The 15941-nt window shown below is 46.1% G+C and overlaps 1 protein-coding gene and 1 non-coding gene across 17 annotated transcripts in view; both read left to right on the plus strand.

Moving 5' to 3' along the window:
• RIMBP2 (RIMS binding protein 2) overlaps window positions 1-15941 on the plus strand; it is a 281768-nt gene that overhangs the window by 182557 nt on the left and 83270 nt on the right. For all 16 annotated transcript variants that reach the window (XM_053368970.1, XM_053368972.1, XM_053368966.1 and 13 more), the window contains exons 3-4: window positions 4527-4616; window positions 10949-11071. In XM_053368970.1, the coding sequence (XP_053224945.1) occupies window positions 4527-4616; window positions 10949-11071 (213 nt within the window). The remainder of the gene's footprint in view (window positions 1-4526; window positions 4617-10948; window positions 11072-15941) is intronic.
• Window positions 10071-10143, plus strand: TRNAK-CUU (transfer RNA lysine (anticodon CUU)). The gene has a single exon. It is a non-coding gene; the product is annotated as a tRNA-Lys (tRNA).

A 15941-nucleotide genomic window follows, 5' to 3' on the forward strand; every position in this document is an offset into this window, starting at 1 on the left:
GCAGGAGGCCCCATTGGCTAAAGTGGTGCTTCAGGTTAAGAACAGTTTCAGGTTAAGTACGGACCTCTGGAACGAATTAAGTACTTAACCCGAGGTACCACTGTATTCTCTGGTTGGCCTCTGTCATAGCTGTCAACTTTCAGATTTGAAAATAAGGGATCAGCAGCCTTGAAAATAAGGGATCAGCAGCCTCACCTGTCCCGGGGACAGTCTATGGGATATCTAACAATCCGGGATAGAAGCGGAAAGCAGCGGGAAATGGCACTGGAATAAGGGAATTTCCCGCCAAAAAAGGGAAGGTTGACAGCTATGGTCTCTGTTATTTTCTCCTACCAATAGAGAACCTACAAAAGGACTCTATATGGGCTTTTGGGTACTCCATAAGGGAAAAGAGCAGGGGGTTTTTTTTACTTATAACAATAGGCTGGATAATCCTGTGGCAATCCAGATATTGTTGGACCCCACCAGCCCAAGGCCAATTCTGGGCATCTTCTGGGCATCTCAGGTTCCTCATCTCTGAGTCATAGAAGAGATAATTGAATCATAGCATTGGGAAGGACCACGAGGATCATCTAGTCTAGCCCCCCGCAGTGCAGGAATCTTTTGCCCAGCACAGGGCTCTAACCCATGACCCCAAGGTTAGGAGTCTCATGCTGGACCGACTAAGCTTTGGTGAAAATCTTGGCAAGTATTATTTCAGAATTCTTTGTGGCAACCCTGTAATCTGGGTCGGTAGTAGTATCTCTATGTTTTCTTCCGGATGTACTCTGACTTGCCAGTAGCAGCCAGTCAAATTGCTATTTTAAAGTCTATCCAAGCCTTTCTCAATCTCTCTCGTTTCCTGTGCTTAGCTTTTTGAACTACGTCAAGGCCAGGCCAGTACAATTTGTGACTCTCAAGCCAAAATGCAACCCATCAAGGGGCTTGTTAGCCCCTAGGCTTGTTTGATTTTGATTTGTTGCCTGCCTAGTGCTGCTAACAAAAGGGTTGGGGTTGGGGCATTCTGAAGCATCCAACAGACTGTGATACATGGCAGGTAGACTGCGTCCAATTTTGTAGGTCCCTCAACCAACTCTGCTGTGAGAAATCCTGGTGGGGAGATGGGAACACACTATTGGGCAGTGCGTTAAGTGCAGAGAAAGATGATAACTCACACAAAGTCCAACACGTTTCTCTCTCTCTCTCTCCCATCCCACCCTAACTGCATAATTTTACATTCCAGAAGGGCAGGGCTTTTGTTTTCAGATGCAAAAAAATTGATGCATGCGCTAACGAATGCAGGACAACAGATGCTTAACTCCAGGCAATGTAGAACCTTGCTGCACAGACAGTGGTGTCAGATTGCGTTAAATCTACTGGAGCCATCTCCCAATTGTGGTTTTTTTGTTTTTGTTTATCTGTTGGCCTTCTACCCATTGAAACACACACACACACACACACACACACACACACACTTAATATATATTGAAAATGTTTCATTTATTTCAAACCGTGGAAGAGATTCTGGCTTTCTTTCTGCAAAGATGCAAATGATCTGTAAGGTAACTTTTTAAAAATTTTAAGCATTTATTTTCTTCGCAAATGAGCTCATTTTTCTCCTACAGGGTTTTACAGAACACAAGCGTGTTAAAGCCGTTCAGCAGCCTGACTTCCTATTAAAGTGGGACGCTGAACCAGAAGAGGAAGGGGGTTTCTTATCTGATCTTATAGATGCCAAAGAGTTGTCGATTAAAATATATGGACTTTTGGGGGAGTGAGGGGGGCATGTGCTTCACCCTCCCATGTTTCTGTTGCAGTCTTCACACAAAATGCTTGCATTCACTTTGTGGGGAAAGTTTGTCTGTCTGTTTTTAATAATTTTGCTTAGCTAACAATGATTTAGAGAATGGCTGTGGGGGATATTCCAAAAATATTCTGGATATGGAAGAACAAGCATTTCTAGGATTCTTTAGGCACATGTGAAATTTGTGTTTCTGCTGAGATAGAATCTCCATGTCTTAAGGTAAAACAAACTGCCAGATCAGAATGTTAACAAGAAAACTGACTGAGTTGGTTGGTTTTTCTTGTGGCACTTTTAATCTTGTTGATACTAAGAAGTAAACCCACCATGGTTCCTGCACATGGCCTTATTGACTGTGTGGGGTTTTCTTTTCAAATTAAGCCCCTCTATGTTTCTTGCATTTATCTCTGTTTATCAAATGGATTGAAGGTTTTGATTGCATATTTACTGACTGGTGAGCCAGTGAAGGCACACAGAACTGATGAGCTGGTGATAACTGAAACATTCTAGAAGCCTGGAAGACCATTTGCCTGCTTCTCAATCTCTCTCTCTCTTTAAATATGTCTGATAATATTTCAGAAGTGTTTCTCTTTTCAAAGGGTTGTGTCCCATGGCTAATAGTGGCTGGTTTCATGACTTATTAATCTCTCTCCAGCCTCCTTGCCTTCATCAGCAGCTGCTGGGGCAGGGAAGAAATTGATTTTGAATAGGTTAAATGGTGGACCTCATTTGACTGTGTCACTGCCTGTGTGGAAAGAGTGAGGGATAATTAACTTCTCAGAAATACAGCAGGCAGCGCTGACCCCTAGCTCCAAGATAGGGGCACCAAATAAATAAATAAAACCATGTTAAAAGCCAAAAAGCGCCTCCTTCAAATTAACAAGATGCTTCCCCCCCTTTTTTATTTAACTGATAAATTTGAGTTTCAAACACCCATCCAACTGTGCAGAGAGGCAGGGGGCAGGAGTGAGGAATCGTAATTCTTCACGTGATAAGACTCCCAGATCCCATCAGCTCAGTGGTCAGCGATCTAGGTGCTGACCTTTAAAAGCCCTAAATGGCCTTGGCCCAGTGTACCCGAAGGAGCGTCTCCACCCCCATCGTTCAGCCCGGACACTGAGGTCCAGCTCCAAGGGCCTTCTGGTGGTTCCCTCCCTGTGAGAAGCGAGGTTACAGGGAACCAGGCAGAGGGCCTTCTTGGCAGTGGCACCCATCCTGTGGAATGCCCTCCCATCAGATGTCAAGGAAATAAACAACTATCTGACTTTTAGAAGACATCTGAAGGCAGCCCTGTTTAGGGAAGTTTTTAATATTTGAAGTTTTATTCTGTTTTTAATGTTCTGTTGAAAACCACCCAGAGTGGCTGGGGAAACCCAACCAGATGGGTGGGGTAGAAATAATAATAATAATAATAATAATAATAATAATAATAATAATAATAAAAAATAATAATAGCATTTCTATTCCACCTTTCCTGTACGGAGCTCAAAGTGAAGCACGTTGTTCTCCCCTCCCCACCTTGTCCTCAGAACAACCCTGTAAGTTAGGTTAGGGTGTGACTGGCCCACAGTCACTCAGTGAGCTTGATGAGTTTATGACTTGAACACTCCCAGGTCCTAGTCCAACACTGTAACCACTGCGCAACTCTGACCCTGAACTTGATGGCTGGGGCATGTGGTTTTTCTTTAAGAGGTGGTACCCAGAACTGAACACAGTGCAACAGATGTGGTCAGACTAGTGAGGAACAGGAGAGAACAATTCATTCTTGTCACCCAGATGCTGTGGCTGCACGCATGCTACACATTTAAAGCACTCAACTTCTCCTAAGGAATCCTGGAAGTTGTAGTTTACCCCTCACAGTTCCCAGTACCCATAACAAATGATGGTTCCCAGGATCCTTTTGGGGAAGCCATGTGCTTAAAATGTATGGTGTGTACACAGCCTATGTTTTGCCAGAAGCAAAAGCTCTTCTCTACTTGGTCCAGCCAGATCCAGAGCATTGTGCATAAGACAATTTCCTTTCCCCCCATCCTTATGTGTTTGCAGCTTACTCCCTTCCCAAAGTTGTTGTTGGCACCCATCTGTCTCAAAAAACAATGGAGTGCACTTCCGGGGGTGAAGTCAAACCGCTGCATTAGTAGCACCAAAGTGATCTCTCTGAGCCGCAAGCCTGGGCACGGTGTATGGAGGTCCTGGGCTGCCCAGATGATGAGACCCTCCTCACAGCCTCGCTGATGTGGTCCAAAGCAAAGCAGAGCAATACGCTTGGCACCAGCTTAGCTGCCGGAGAGTTGCCGGAAGGAGGCCTACAAGGCACCATCCAACTGTCTTAGGGACTCCACTCTGGATTTGTGTAGGGTCTACTCCTTAGCCTTTTCTTCTCCCTAAGATGTCCCGTAAGGCAGTGGAAGTTTAGGGCTGCCTTCCTGGGTTGTGAGCCCCAAGTACAATCACCACAACTGGGGGAAGAGCCATAGTTCAGTGCCAGAGCATCTGCCTTGCTTGCAGAATATTCCAGGTTTAACCCCCACATCTCCAGGTGGGGCTGGGAGAGTCTGAAATCCTGGAGAGCTGCAGTGCAGGCCATACTGAGTTGGGTGTTGGACCACTGGTGTGACTCACAATAAGGCAGCACCCTGGAGTGCCCAACATGGTCAGCCGAGGCACTTTCTGCTGGTTGATTGAAGTCGCTGGGATTGAAGATGCCGCCTTGTGCTTTAGTCTCTCTCTACTCTTTTTCTTCTAGAAAAATGAACTGAACAATGTCGTGCATGCAAAGGACTGCTTGAGGCTCCAGTATGCCAGCATATCTCACAAGGCACTTCAGTATGACCAGGTAAGTTCTCAGTACAGTGGCCAAAACTGTTTTGGGGGTTCATTGATCTTTGGGCCAATGATCTGCTGGAAGCACAATGCTGTGGATGAAGCAGGTGGACCTTCTGCTGCTGCCATCTTCTTCAGGTGCACTGACCTCCCCACTGCTCTGCTGCCAAGCTCTGAGTTTGGAGTAGCTTTTTCTGCTCCATTAGCGACAGCAGTACAGACACTTCTAGGCTGGCCAGAGTCCTTCCTCACAGCAAGGCATTGTGGGAGAGCTGGCCACGGGTGCTGCTTTGCACCAGCAGCAAATGCTTCTTGAAAGCATTACCGTGATAAATGGTGCAACACCTTTCTCTCTGCGGTTATTGGTCCCTACGGACTTTCTCGAGTGCTAAAATTTTATTTATTAAATTTATATATACTGGCCTATACCTGCAGGTCTCAGGGCGGTATATAATGGGCTTTGGGGGCTCCCTTGATAGTTCCACCACCCTCAAGAGGTTTGGGGAATGGTGGCCTTGGAAAGGGCAGTCTCTGGGGCAGCCCCAAAGCCATGGAATTCCCCCCCCCCCGCACACACACACCAAATTGTGTCTAGCATCTTCATTGTAAGCCAGAGATGTGCCTTTGGACACTTGAGATATATATTTTAGGACTCCTTCCTTTGGAGGGTGGTGTTTAAGCAGAGGTTCTATGATTCTATGACCCACTCTGTTCTGTTGACTGAAGTCTGTTTTAACTGTTTCCCCTCCCCTCAGTGTGGGTGTAATCTTGGGGGCTTGAGCAGGGGACTGGTCCACTGTTCTTGCCTGAGGCAAAGGTGCTCACCTCACCACCTGAGAGGGCCAGGCCTGCTTGGACAGTATTCAAAGGATCAGCTTGCTTATTAAAAGCAACCTGCAAATAAATAGGGCGAAAGTGCAACGTGCACCAGTAATACAACAAAATAAAATACAATACAGTGGCTAACAGACGCCTCGGATGCGACTCACTATTTGCTAGAAGTCCTGGGGAAATGTCTTTTTAAGCCTCTTTGCTTGGAGCGAAACATACCATATTTTCGCTCTATAAGACGCACCAGACCACAAGACGCACCTAGTTTTTGGAGGAGGAAAACAAGAAAAAAAAATATTCTGAATCTCAGAAGCCAGAACAACAAGAGAGATCACTGCGCAGTGAAAGCAGCAATCCCTCTTGCTGTTCTGGCTTCTGGGATAGCTGCGCAGCCTGCATTCGCTCCATAAGACGCACACACATTTCCCCTTACTTTTTAGGAGGGAAAAGGTGAGTCTTATAGAGCAAAAAATACATCAGGTGCATCAGGTGGTAGTGCCCATTGCAACTTGTAGGGCTGCGAGGCCAAACGTAGGTAGAGCTGGAACCAATGACAGGCAGAGTAAACCAATTCTTCTGTTTAAAGTTCCATGATACTGCATTAAATGTAGAATGTAAATGGGCTCTAAGCCTGAAATTACTTGTTTCCTTTTCTTTCTCTCTGTCCATTCTTTCATTTTGTAGCCTCTCAGGAGGGGCTAGGAAATAAAGGGAGATGTTTTGTAGCACATGTTCACAGCAACGTTCCTGAGCCACGTTTCATAATCTGCTCGCCGGTAGCTGTGATTAAGAGAGGGAAATTCATTAGCAGGTCTCTTAATTACAGATGCTCAGAAATGTGCGTGCATGCCTGCGTGCCAGATAAACTCTCTCTTCTTAAGTCTGCCTGGAAATAATCAGTATTCAGAATAAGGCTGGGTAGAGCGAGGAGAGGTGTGGGAAGCTGTGTGGAATATTTTGCTGGTCCTTAATGAGCTATGTCAAGGGTCTCCCCCCCCCTCCATGTTTAAAAGGGAGGAAGCCGATCTATTATAACAGAAACCTATAATAAGGCTGAAATAGGGAAAAAACGGCCCATTAATTTTTTTGTTTATTTGTTTAGCGCATACATCTGAAGGGTGATCCCAAGCATGTTCAGCTGAAAGCACAAAGGTCAAGAGCATAGGTGGGGAGATATGGGTGGGGCCGGTGTCCAGGGGCCGCACTCCATGCATTATTTGAATGCATGTAGACCTATTGTCTGACTAGGGTCCCAGTTTCTTCCTTGAGAGGGAAATTCTTCCCTGAGAGGGACGTGGGTGGCGCTGTGGGTTAAACCACCAGAGCCTTGGACTTGCCGATCAGAAGGTTGGCGGTTTGAATCCCCACGACGGGGTGAGCTCCTGTTGCTCGGTCCCAGCTCCTGCCAACCTAGCAGTTCGAAAGCACGTCAAAGTGCAAGTAGATAAATAGGTACCACTCCGGCGGGAAGGTAAACAGTGTTTCCGTGCGCTGCTCTGGTTTGCCAGAAGCGGCTTAGTCATGTTGGCCACATGACCCGGAAGCTGTACGCCGGCTCCCTCGGCCAATAAAGCGAGATGAGCGCCGCAACCCCAGAGTCGGCCACGACTAGACCTAACCGTCAGGGGCACCTTTACCTTTAGACCTATTGTCTGACTAGGGTTCCAGTTTCTTCCTTGAGAGGGAAATTCCGTTGGATCAATCCCTCTTTGTTCTAAAGGTGGGGGGGGGTGTTTGTGTGTGTATGGGGCAGGATGTAATTCTGCAAATCTTTGAGTCCTCCCAGTCCTCCTCATCCCTCCCTGTTGCGCACAAGTGGTACCAGTTTGGCTACATCAGGAATCCACAGCCAGGGAATGAGTCTGCTGTTAGCCTATAGCAGGAGTGGGAAACTTTTGGTTCTCGTGATGTTGCTGAGCTACAAATCCCTGCTCACTAGCCAGGCTTGGATGGGAGTTGTGGTTCAGCAGCATCAGGAGGGGCAAACGTTTCCCACACCTGGCTTGTGGGAATGGGATGGTGGTGATGTGGATATGCTCTTAGGCAACCGCAGCTGAACTGTGCAAATACGTTTCTGGGCATCTTGAATCATTGAAAGAGGAATTACCCCAGAGCAAACACACAAAAGACCTACAGATTTGGTTGTGATTTAGTGTCATACTAAATCTTTTGCTCTCTAAGTTGCCACAGGACCATCTTTGTGTTTGGGGTCACAGGCTAGTTTGGCTACCGCTTTATAATTTGTTCTTGGAGCAAAGTCTTCTATAAGAATCAGGAGGGCTGTATCTAGCAGTCCTTCAAACTAGGTCAGCCGTCTTTTGCTGCCACTGGAGTTGGGGAAGGAGGGGGGGCTTCGCTGTTCCGACGCAATTTTCATTTCATGTATGGCCCATATGTTCCCGAGACAGCAGCTTGCAGAGGCGATCATTAGATCCACTTGCATAAGCATGAACAAATGGGATTGACAGATTCCATGGGCACATTTGGGACGGGGCAAACCAAATCAGCTGCTGCTTATGCACCCAGCTCAAGGCAAAATTCTAGAGGGAAGGAGAAAATGAGGCTCTGTTGCCAGGGGGCAACACCTGCACCTGGGCACCTCTCTATCTGCTTTGCCAAACACATAAATTAAAAACCCAAGTTTCCGTGTGAAGGAACCCCCAAATTCTGAGCTCAAGCTCTGTGGCAGCTACTGGTTTTGCTCCAGGTAGTCTTGTTTGCTGGCGGCAGCACCAGAGGAGGCTATCTTATTAGGGCAAATGGGGCACTGCCTGTGAAGTTAACATATGAGAGTGCTGGAGGTGAAATAGTTAAACAGGTTACCCAATCAGAACCCAGGGGGGTGGAGTCAGAGGGACTATAAAACCAGCTCTGGGAGGGGCGAAGGGGAGAGTTCATTGGGAGTTGGGTGGTTGGTTGGAGTGGGAGTGAATTGGAATAGAGTCTGTGGGTAGGTTGAGTTAGTGTAGAAAAATAAGCTGAGTCAGGAATAGTTAGGAGCTAGGAAGACAAGTAAATATCTGGGAGGTGGTTTAGTGAGTGAGAGCAGGTAGCGGAAGTTATAGGTCTGGATAGGCACCCCATGATTGTAATTGACTGATACCATTTATGAAACCACACGCTTGTTAAACTGCAATAAATAAACAGAAGTTTATGTTCCTGACTGGACTCAGTATTGTACCAGGTAGGGCCTGGGTGGTGGCAGCGAGAAATAAAGTGGTGGCACAGGGATCAATAGACCGTGAAATGTCCATGGACCCTGTGTGATTGCCCCACTGCCCCACCAACCTCAGTCTCCCCCCAGCCCCCCACTCCCTTGTCTGCTTTCTTACTTAAAGCCAGACCATGGGATGCTACTACCTGTCAGTTTCATCCTACAGACCCCAGCAGAGATTAGTCTTGTGTTTGTGCAAATCTAGCATGAGTTGGCTCTGCCTGTCATTGGCTCTGGCGCCACCTACTGTTGGCCTCCCTGTGTTCCACCCTAGCAAGCCCCACTGGGCAGTCCTATTTTCCAGTGTCTGTCCCAGGATGAATCACTATTTCCGCTTTATCCTGCTTATTTGCCTTTTGGAGATGACTTGTAGTGCGAATTGCTGGGATTTGTCATTCTTCAGAGTTTCGCTTCCTTCTTTGGAGCTTCTAGAAATTAGGCGTCAGAGTGGTTAATGGAAATGTTGCCTCTAGCATCAATGCATGCACTTGTTCACTAAGACAACCGCTTCTCGCCACTGGAAACCATGCTCTGAAATTCCTCTGGCTTCTGTGAACTTCCCTGGCATACATCTCACTGTAGTGGTGAAGACTGTGACCGAGCAACCTTTGTGTGCCTTCTCGGTCTACCGTTCTGGTGGTAACTTCAAACCCCCTCTCCCCCCTTCTTTGAGTTCTTTGTCTTTAAGCTAGATTTGGAACACAGAACCCTTTAAATATAAGGTGCTTCCAATAAAGGGCAGTCTTTTGGCACATAAAATAGCACATACAGGTGAAACTTGGAAAATTAGAATATCGTGGAAAAGTTCATTTATTTCAGTAATTCAACTTAAAAGATTGTTAATTTGGGGTTTTCATTAGCTGTACGCCATGATTATCACAATTATAACAAATAAAGGCTTGACATATCTCGCTTTGCATGTCATGAGTCTATCTCATATATTAGTTTCACCTTTTAAGTTGAATTACTGAAATAAATGAACTTTTCCACAATATTCTAATTTTCCAAGTTTCACCTGTGTGGTCACCCCACATCAGGGGTCAGCAAACGTTTTCAGCAGGGGGCCGGTCCACTGTCCCTCTGACCTTGTGGGGGGCCGGACTATATTTTTTTGGGGGGGAAATGAATGAATTCCTATGCCCCACAAATAACCCAGAGATGCATTTTAAAGAAAAGCACACATTCTACTCATGTAAAAACACGCTGATTCCCGGACCGTCCATGGGCTGGATTTAGAAGGTGATTGGGCCGGATCCGGCCCCCAGGCCTTAGTTTGCCTACCCATGCCCTACATCCTCTCTCAGCTTAACCTACCTCACAGGGTGGTTGTGATGATTGATGGGGGAAGAAGGAGAGCTGTGCATTCCAATCTGAGCTCCCTGGAGGAAAGGTGGAATGTACATGTGATGTTAAAACCTAGCCGCCTTGGTAGCTCAGTTGGTAGAGCATGAGACTCTTAATCTCAGGGTCGTGGGTTCAAGCCCTGTGTTGGGCAAAAGATTCCTGCATTGCAGGGGGTCAGACTAGATGACCCTGCTGGTCCCTTCCAGCTCTACAATTCTATGATTCTATAATCTGCTCCAGAATTTGCAGCTACACTAAATTCCATATTGTACAAAGGGGGTGGGTGTCTGCTGCCATTGGTACATGCTGCCAGCCATCTTTTTCCATATAGAGTTCAAGGGTGACACAGCATGTCATCAGCAACCGTCCTTTGTTCACCATGTTTCTACATCACGAAGAAGTTGCTGCTCTTTCTAGACATTCCAAGCAACCACAAACTAGAAATTTAAAAGAACGAAAAGGGATGGAGGGCCAAAAAGCAATCCTTGGATAAACTTATACAACGCATATTACTTAAAGAAACTTTTGCAGTTATTATTATTTTTAATCTGCATGTGGAAATAGGATGGAGCAGATTATCAGACACCAAACTGAAACAGGCTGAATCTAGCTGTGTCTTTTCATCCCTAAAGAGACCACAGGATGCATACATAAGTGATGTCATGGTCACTATCCAGTAGGTGCCTGCGATACTCACAGAACTGCGTTTTGAACTGCACCCATACAACAGGCTACGTACTCACATCCTTCTCCACAACACGAATAAGATCCCCACCTGATTGCACGAGTGACTAGTCCCAAAGATCTGTGGGCAATACTTGAAGCTTTTTCCTTGGAAATATTGGGGGGGGGGGGGGAGAGAGACAGTCGTCAGTCATGTGGTTCTTCTTTCACATTGATGGCACCTGCGGAAAGGCAATTTGTTCTGTCTCAGTTTTTCCTCTGCTGTTGTTTAGGTAAAAACAGACTATGTTCAGCTTAGAGAAACCCTCGCCGCAGTGACCAAAGAACGTGATTTGGCTGTGAAGGAGAAGCACCAGCTCCGAGCCAAACTGGAGAACTTAGAGCAGGTCCTAAAGGTATGTAGAAAGAAAGCTGAGAGACTGTATGTGGAGCTCTCTGGTCCCTCGAATGTAAGTGTTGTCATTGTCGTCACAAGGAAGGATGCTCAGCAAAGGGCTGAATTGTTTGCAACATATGGCATTGCAACTTTGGAATGTTTGAACATTCAAATAGGAGGAAGATCCCATTGATCCGCTGGCTGCTGCTGTCACAGCCGCCCTTGCGCCTCCATTTTGCATGCTCTCTATGCAATCTCCTTAGTTTGTGCTTGTGTCAGGCAAACGACATACACCAGGCATAGGCAAACTCGGCCCTCCAGATGTTTTGGGACTACAATTCCCATCATCCCTAGCTAACAGGACCAGTGGTCAGAGATGATGGGAGTTGTAGTCCGAAAACATCTGGAGAGCCGAGTTTGCCTATGCCTGACATACACACTAGTTGATTCTGTTGTCTTCTCTTTGAGACCTTTGAAACTGATGGTTAAAATAAAATGCATTAACAGCTGTAGATCTGGCTGCACACCCTCTTCACAGAATCTTATATTCTACACAGTTTCCTCTGATATATGCACTTCCTGTATGCACTGTGCGCTTGGAGAACTGCATCACAAAATCTGGATTTCATCACCAATTACTGTCGTTTATTTGTATGCCACCTTCCCATAGTTAAGCCATGCTCAAGGCAGCTTACATTCTTAAAAAGAGTTACATAATTACAAAAAAATATGTACAACGAAAGTAGCTGTGAGCATTAAATAAAAAACATCTCAAAAGGTATACAATAAAATTAAACAATCCACACATACCGTAGTTTTGCTCTATAAGACTCACTTTTTCCCTCCTAAAAAGTAAGGGGAAATGTGTGTGCATCTTATGGAGCGAATGCAGGCTGCGCAGCTATCCCAGAAGCCAGAACAGCAAGAGGGTTCGCTACTTTCACTGCGCAGCGATCCCTCTTGCTGTTCTGGCTTCTGGGATTCAGAATATTTTTTTTCTTGTTTTCCTCCTCCAAAAACTAGGTGCGTCTTGTGGTCTGGTGCGTCTTATGGAGCGAAAAATACGGTAAATCATAATAAGGTCTCATAATAATAAAAAGTACAACCCCCCCCCCAACAAACACCAATAGCAGCAAAAAATTAAGCACCTTGATGACAACAATTAATCCTAGACAATGCACCACCCTGAGAATCTCTGGGCGTTCTGAGCAGCACATCCTACAGGACTCATCACAAATGTGGTTTCAGTTTGCATATTGGTTCGAGAAGTGCCAATTATGCTGTTTCTCATTAAAATGCAAACAAAATCGACTTTGTTTCAATGGGTTCGCTGCCTACATCGTGTAGTAGCCTACCCAGGAAAGTGGTCTTCATTTTCCGCCTCTGAATATAGAAAGCAGCCCTGCACTGAGGCGGAGCAGTTTTAATTCTCCCTTTCATTATATTGGGATGTATTAGCTTTGCAGAAGAGCCAGGGCTGAAATGTGCTGACACAACGCTCCGGAAAGTTAAATATAACATCTCAAAGGAAATGGATCTCCTTTCCCTCCCTCTCTTCCTTTCTGCCCAATGTGCTCTCCGCCCTGACTCTGTTGCGCCGTGGATGTGGCTTCGGCTGAGCGAGGCAGCAAGTCCCTTTGATCGCCACATTCTAGCGCAGAATTAAATTTGGGTCGCTTCCCTCCCTGCGTTCCAGTTCTCTTTCTGAAACAAGGCAATGACATTCAAAAAGCCATCTGAGTCTCCGTTAATGTCCACGGTAGGCTTTTATAAATATTGGAACTTTTAAAAATAAACCTGTTCCCGGGGCAGATTCCTTCCCCACCACAGAGATCAGCTTCCTCAACAAAGCCGCCTTGTCGCCTGGAGCAAGAACACACACTTTGGAGACGACTGGGATGGGGCACTGTGGAAAGAGAGACAAATGCTGTAACTCGCCCTTGGGAGGTTGTGATGCTGTAGTGATTCTTGCATCCAGCAGCAATGTGGACAGAACTTGAAGTCTGCACTGGCACCAGATGGGGAGCCAGGTCTGGGCTCAGAGATGACTGCAGAAGATGGAGAGGCTTTTGTTTCGGGGAGACTGGACAAGAACTCCCAGAAGGACCTCCCAGACCACTGGGGCCTGTAACAGCGGTCTTGAAAGACCTACACTGGCTCCCAGTGTGTTTCCGAGCACAATTCAAAGTGTTGGTGCTCACCTTTAAAGCCCTAAACGGCCTCGGTCCAGTATACCTGAAGGAGCATCTCCACCCCCATCGTTCTGCCCAGTGCTGAGGGCCTTCTGGCAGTTCCTTCGCTGCAAGAAGCCAAGTTACAGGGAACCAGGCAGAGGGCCTTCTTGGTAGTGGCACCCACCCTGTGGAACGCCTTCCCACCAGATGTCAAAGAGAACAACAACTACCAGACTTTTAGAAGACATCTGAAGGCAGCCCTCTTTAGGGAAGCTTTTAATGTTTAATAGACTATTGTATTTTAATATTCTGTTGGAAGCCGCCCAGAGTGGCTGGGGAAACCCAGCCAGATGGGTGAGGTATAAATAATAAATTATTATTATTATTATTATTAGAGCCTGAGCCCTCATGGACACCTTCCTAAGGGAGGCTGTGGAACAGACGAGGAGTGCCCGTCTCCGACAGTGGAGTGAACTCCCTCAGAAGATAGTGGGTGCTCCTCCAAACAGCATTTGAATGGCTGTCTATCACAAATTCTTTAGCTGTGATTCCTGCATTCCTGTGTGGGTCACTTCCAACTCCACTGTTTTGTGATTTATTAACCCAAATTGCAGCTGGCGCTGTGGTCTAAACCACTGAGCCCCTTGGGCTTGCCAATCAGAAGGTCATGGCAAGCCCAAAGGGCTCAGTGGTTTAGACCACATCCCGTGACAGGGTGAGCTCCCGTTGCTCGGTCCCTGCTCCTGCCAAACTAGCAGTTCGAAAGCACATCAAAGTGCAAGTAGTTTAATAGGTACCGCTCCGGCGGGAAGGTAAACGGCGTTTCTGTGCGCTGCTCTGGTTTCAGTGTCCCGTTGTGCCAGAAGCGGCTCAGTCATGCTGGCCACATAACCCAGAAAAACTGTCTGTGATCAAACGCCATCTCCCTCGGTCTATAAAGCGAGATGAGTGCCGCAACCCCAGAGTCGTCTGCGACTGGACTTAACTGTCAGGGGTCCTTTACCTTTACCTTTTAACCCAAATTGCAGGATCCCAAGAGGTAATGGGGCTCTGGAGCATGCTCAAGAGCACCGTCTGACACTGTCACTGTGTGCTCAGGACTGAGTCAGCACAGGCCTGTCCAGCAACCTCCTTTTCAAGTGCTGTGTTGCTGACAGGCAGACAGAGCAAGGAGCAGCAGGAGAAACCCCATTGTGAGCTGGACTCAAGACTGAAATGGCCCTGGTCCTGACTTGAATTGAGGCTCCTATTTTTAAGTCTGTGAAGCTCACATTTCCAGCCCCAAAATCACTAGCTCCAAGGAGCCTCCGAAATGCCCTCCCTAAAGAGAGATGTGCCTACTGTCTTTTTAGTGCCTGGCTAAGGGACGCAGGTGGCGCTGTGGGTTAAACCACAGAGCCTAGGACTTGCCGATCAGAAGGTCAGCGGTTCTAATCCCCGTGACGGGGTGAGCTCCCATTGCTCGATCCCTGCTCCTGCCCACCTAGCAGTTTGAAAGCACATCAAAGTGCAAGTAGATAAATAGGTACCGCTCTGGCAGGAAGGTAAACAGCATATCCATGCGCTTTTCTGGTTCGCCAGAAGTGGCTTAGTCATGCTGGCCACATGACCCGGAAGCTGTACGCTGGCTCCCTCGGCCAATAAAGCGAGATGAGCGCCACAACCCCAGAGTCAGCCACAACTGGACATAATGGTCAGGGGTCCCTTTACCTTTAAGACATTTTTATTTGCCGCAACAATTTAAAAAGGGTTATTTTGCCTCTATCTATTTTTAGTTCTTATGTGTAGTATCTTGGGGTCCTTTGGGAGTTATATAAAGTATTAAATTAATATTATTTTTTATTATTACACGCTGTCCAAACCACATCTGAAGCTAGCATTTACTTCTGAGTAAACATACATACATCATATGTAGTTACTATGTCAAACAGTGGGAGTGAATTTAATGGGATCTTACTTCCGCACTGAATTTAATGGGATCTACTTCTGAGGTGTAAGTTTTGCTGGATTCTATGGAGCTTGCTTCCCAAGATGGAAACATGGATTTAAGTTATGTAAATTAGTGATAGAAATTCACAGCTTTTTAAATTTGGTGTCAACAATTGCCTCCTTGTATTTGCATGTGGTTAACCCGGTGAGCAAGTATGTGGCAATTTCAACAGCCAGGTCTGTTTTGACTGGAATTCTCTGACATCCCTAATTGCAGAAATGCATCTTAACATGCAAAATAGTGAAAGGCTGAACCTGTGTTTTCTGACCTTGTCAAGAGTGCTGTAATCACTTGCCTTAACCTACTGTGTGCTTGAGAAATGGGATGACTTTGAATTATCTTCCTCACACAAGCAGTAATGAAAAGAAGAAGAGTTTTCTTCAACTTTTTCCCAGACTTTCTTGCCAACTTTGACTGCAGGCAGGAGGCTTAGAAACTCTGGTTTGAAATGTGTGTGTGTGAAGAATAGAAAGCAGAGCTTATCAAGTAACTCATCAGCAAATCTCGCACTTCAGTGGCTAACAAGTGGACAGGCAGAACATTATTTATTCCTCAAAATTTATATATCGCTTACTAGAACAAAAACTGATTTACAAGGAACCATCCAAAATATTCATTTGAAAGGCCAATAAAAAAACAAACCGACATTGAAAGCAAGATCTATAAATCAGTCATTTTTTTTGCCAAGCAAGAATGCTAAGGAGGAAAACAATGTGTAGAAAGTC

The sequence above is a fragment of the Podarcis raffonei genome, chromosome 16 (genome assembly GCF_027172205.1).
Source record: "Podarcis raffonei isolate rPodRaf1 chromosome 16, rPodRaf1.pri, whole genome shotgun sequence".
Classification (NCBI taxonomy): Eukaryota; Metazoa; Chordata; class Lepidosauria; order Squamata; family Lacertidae; genus Podarcis; species Podarcis raffonei.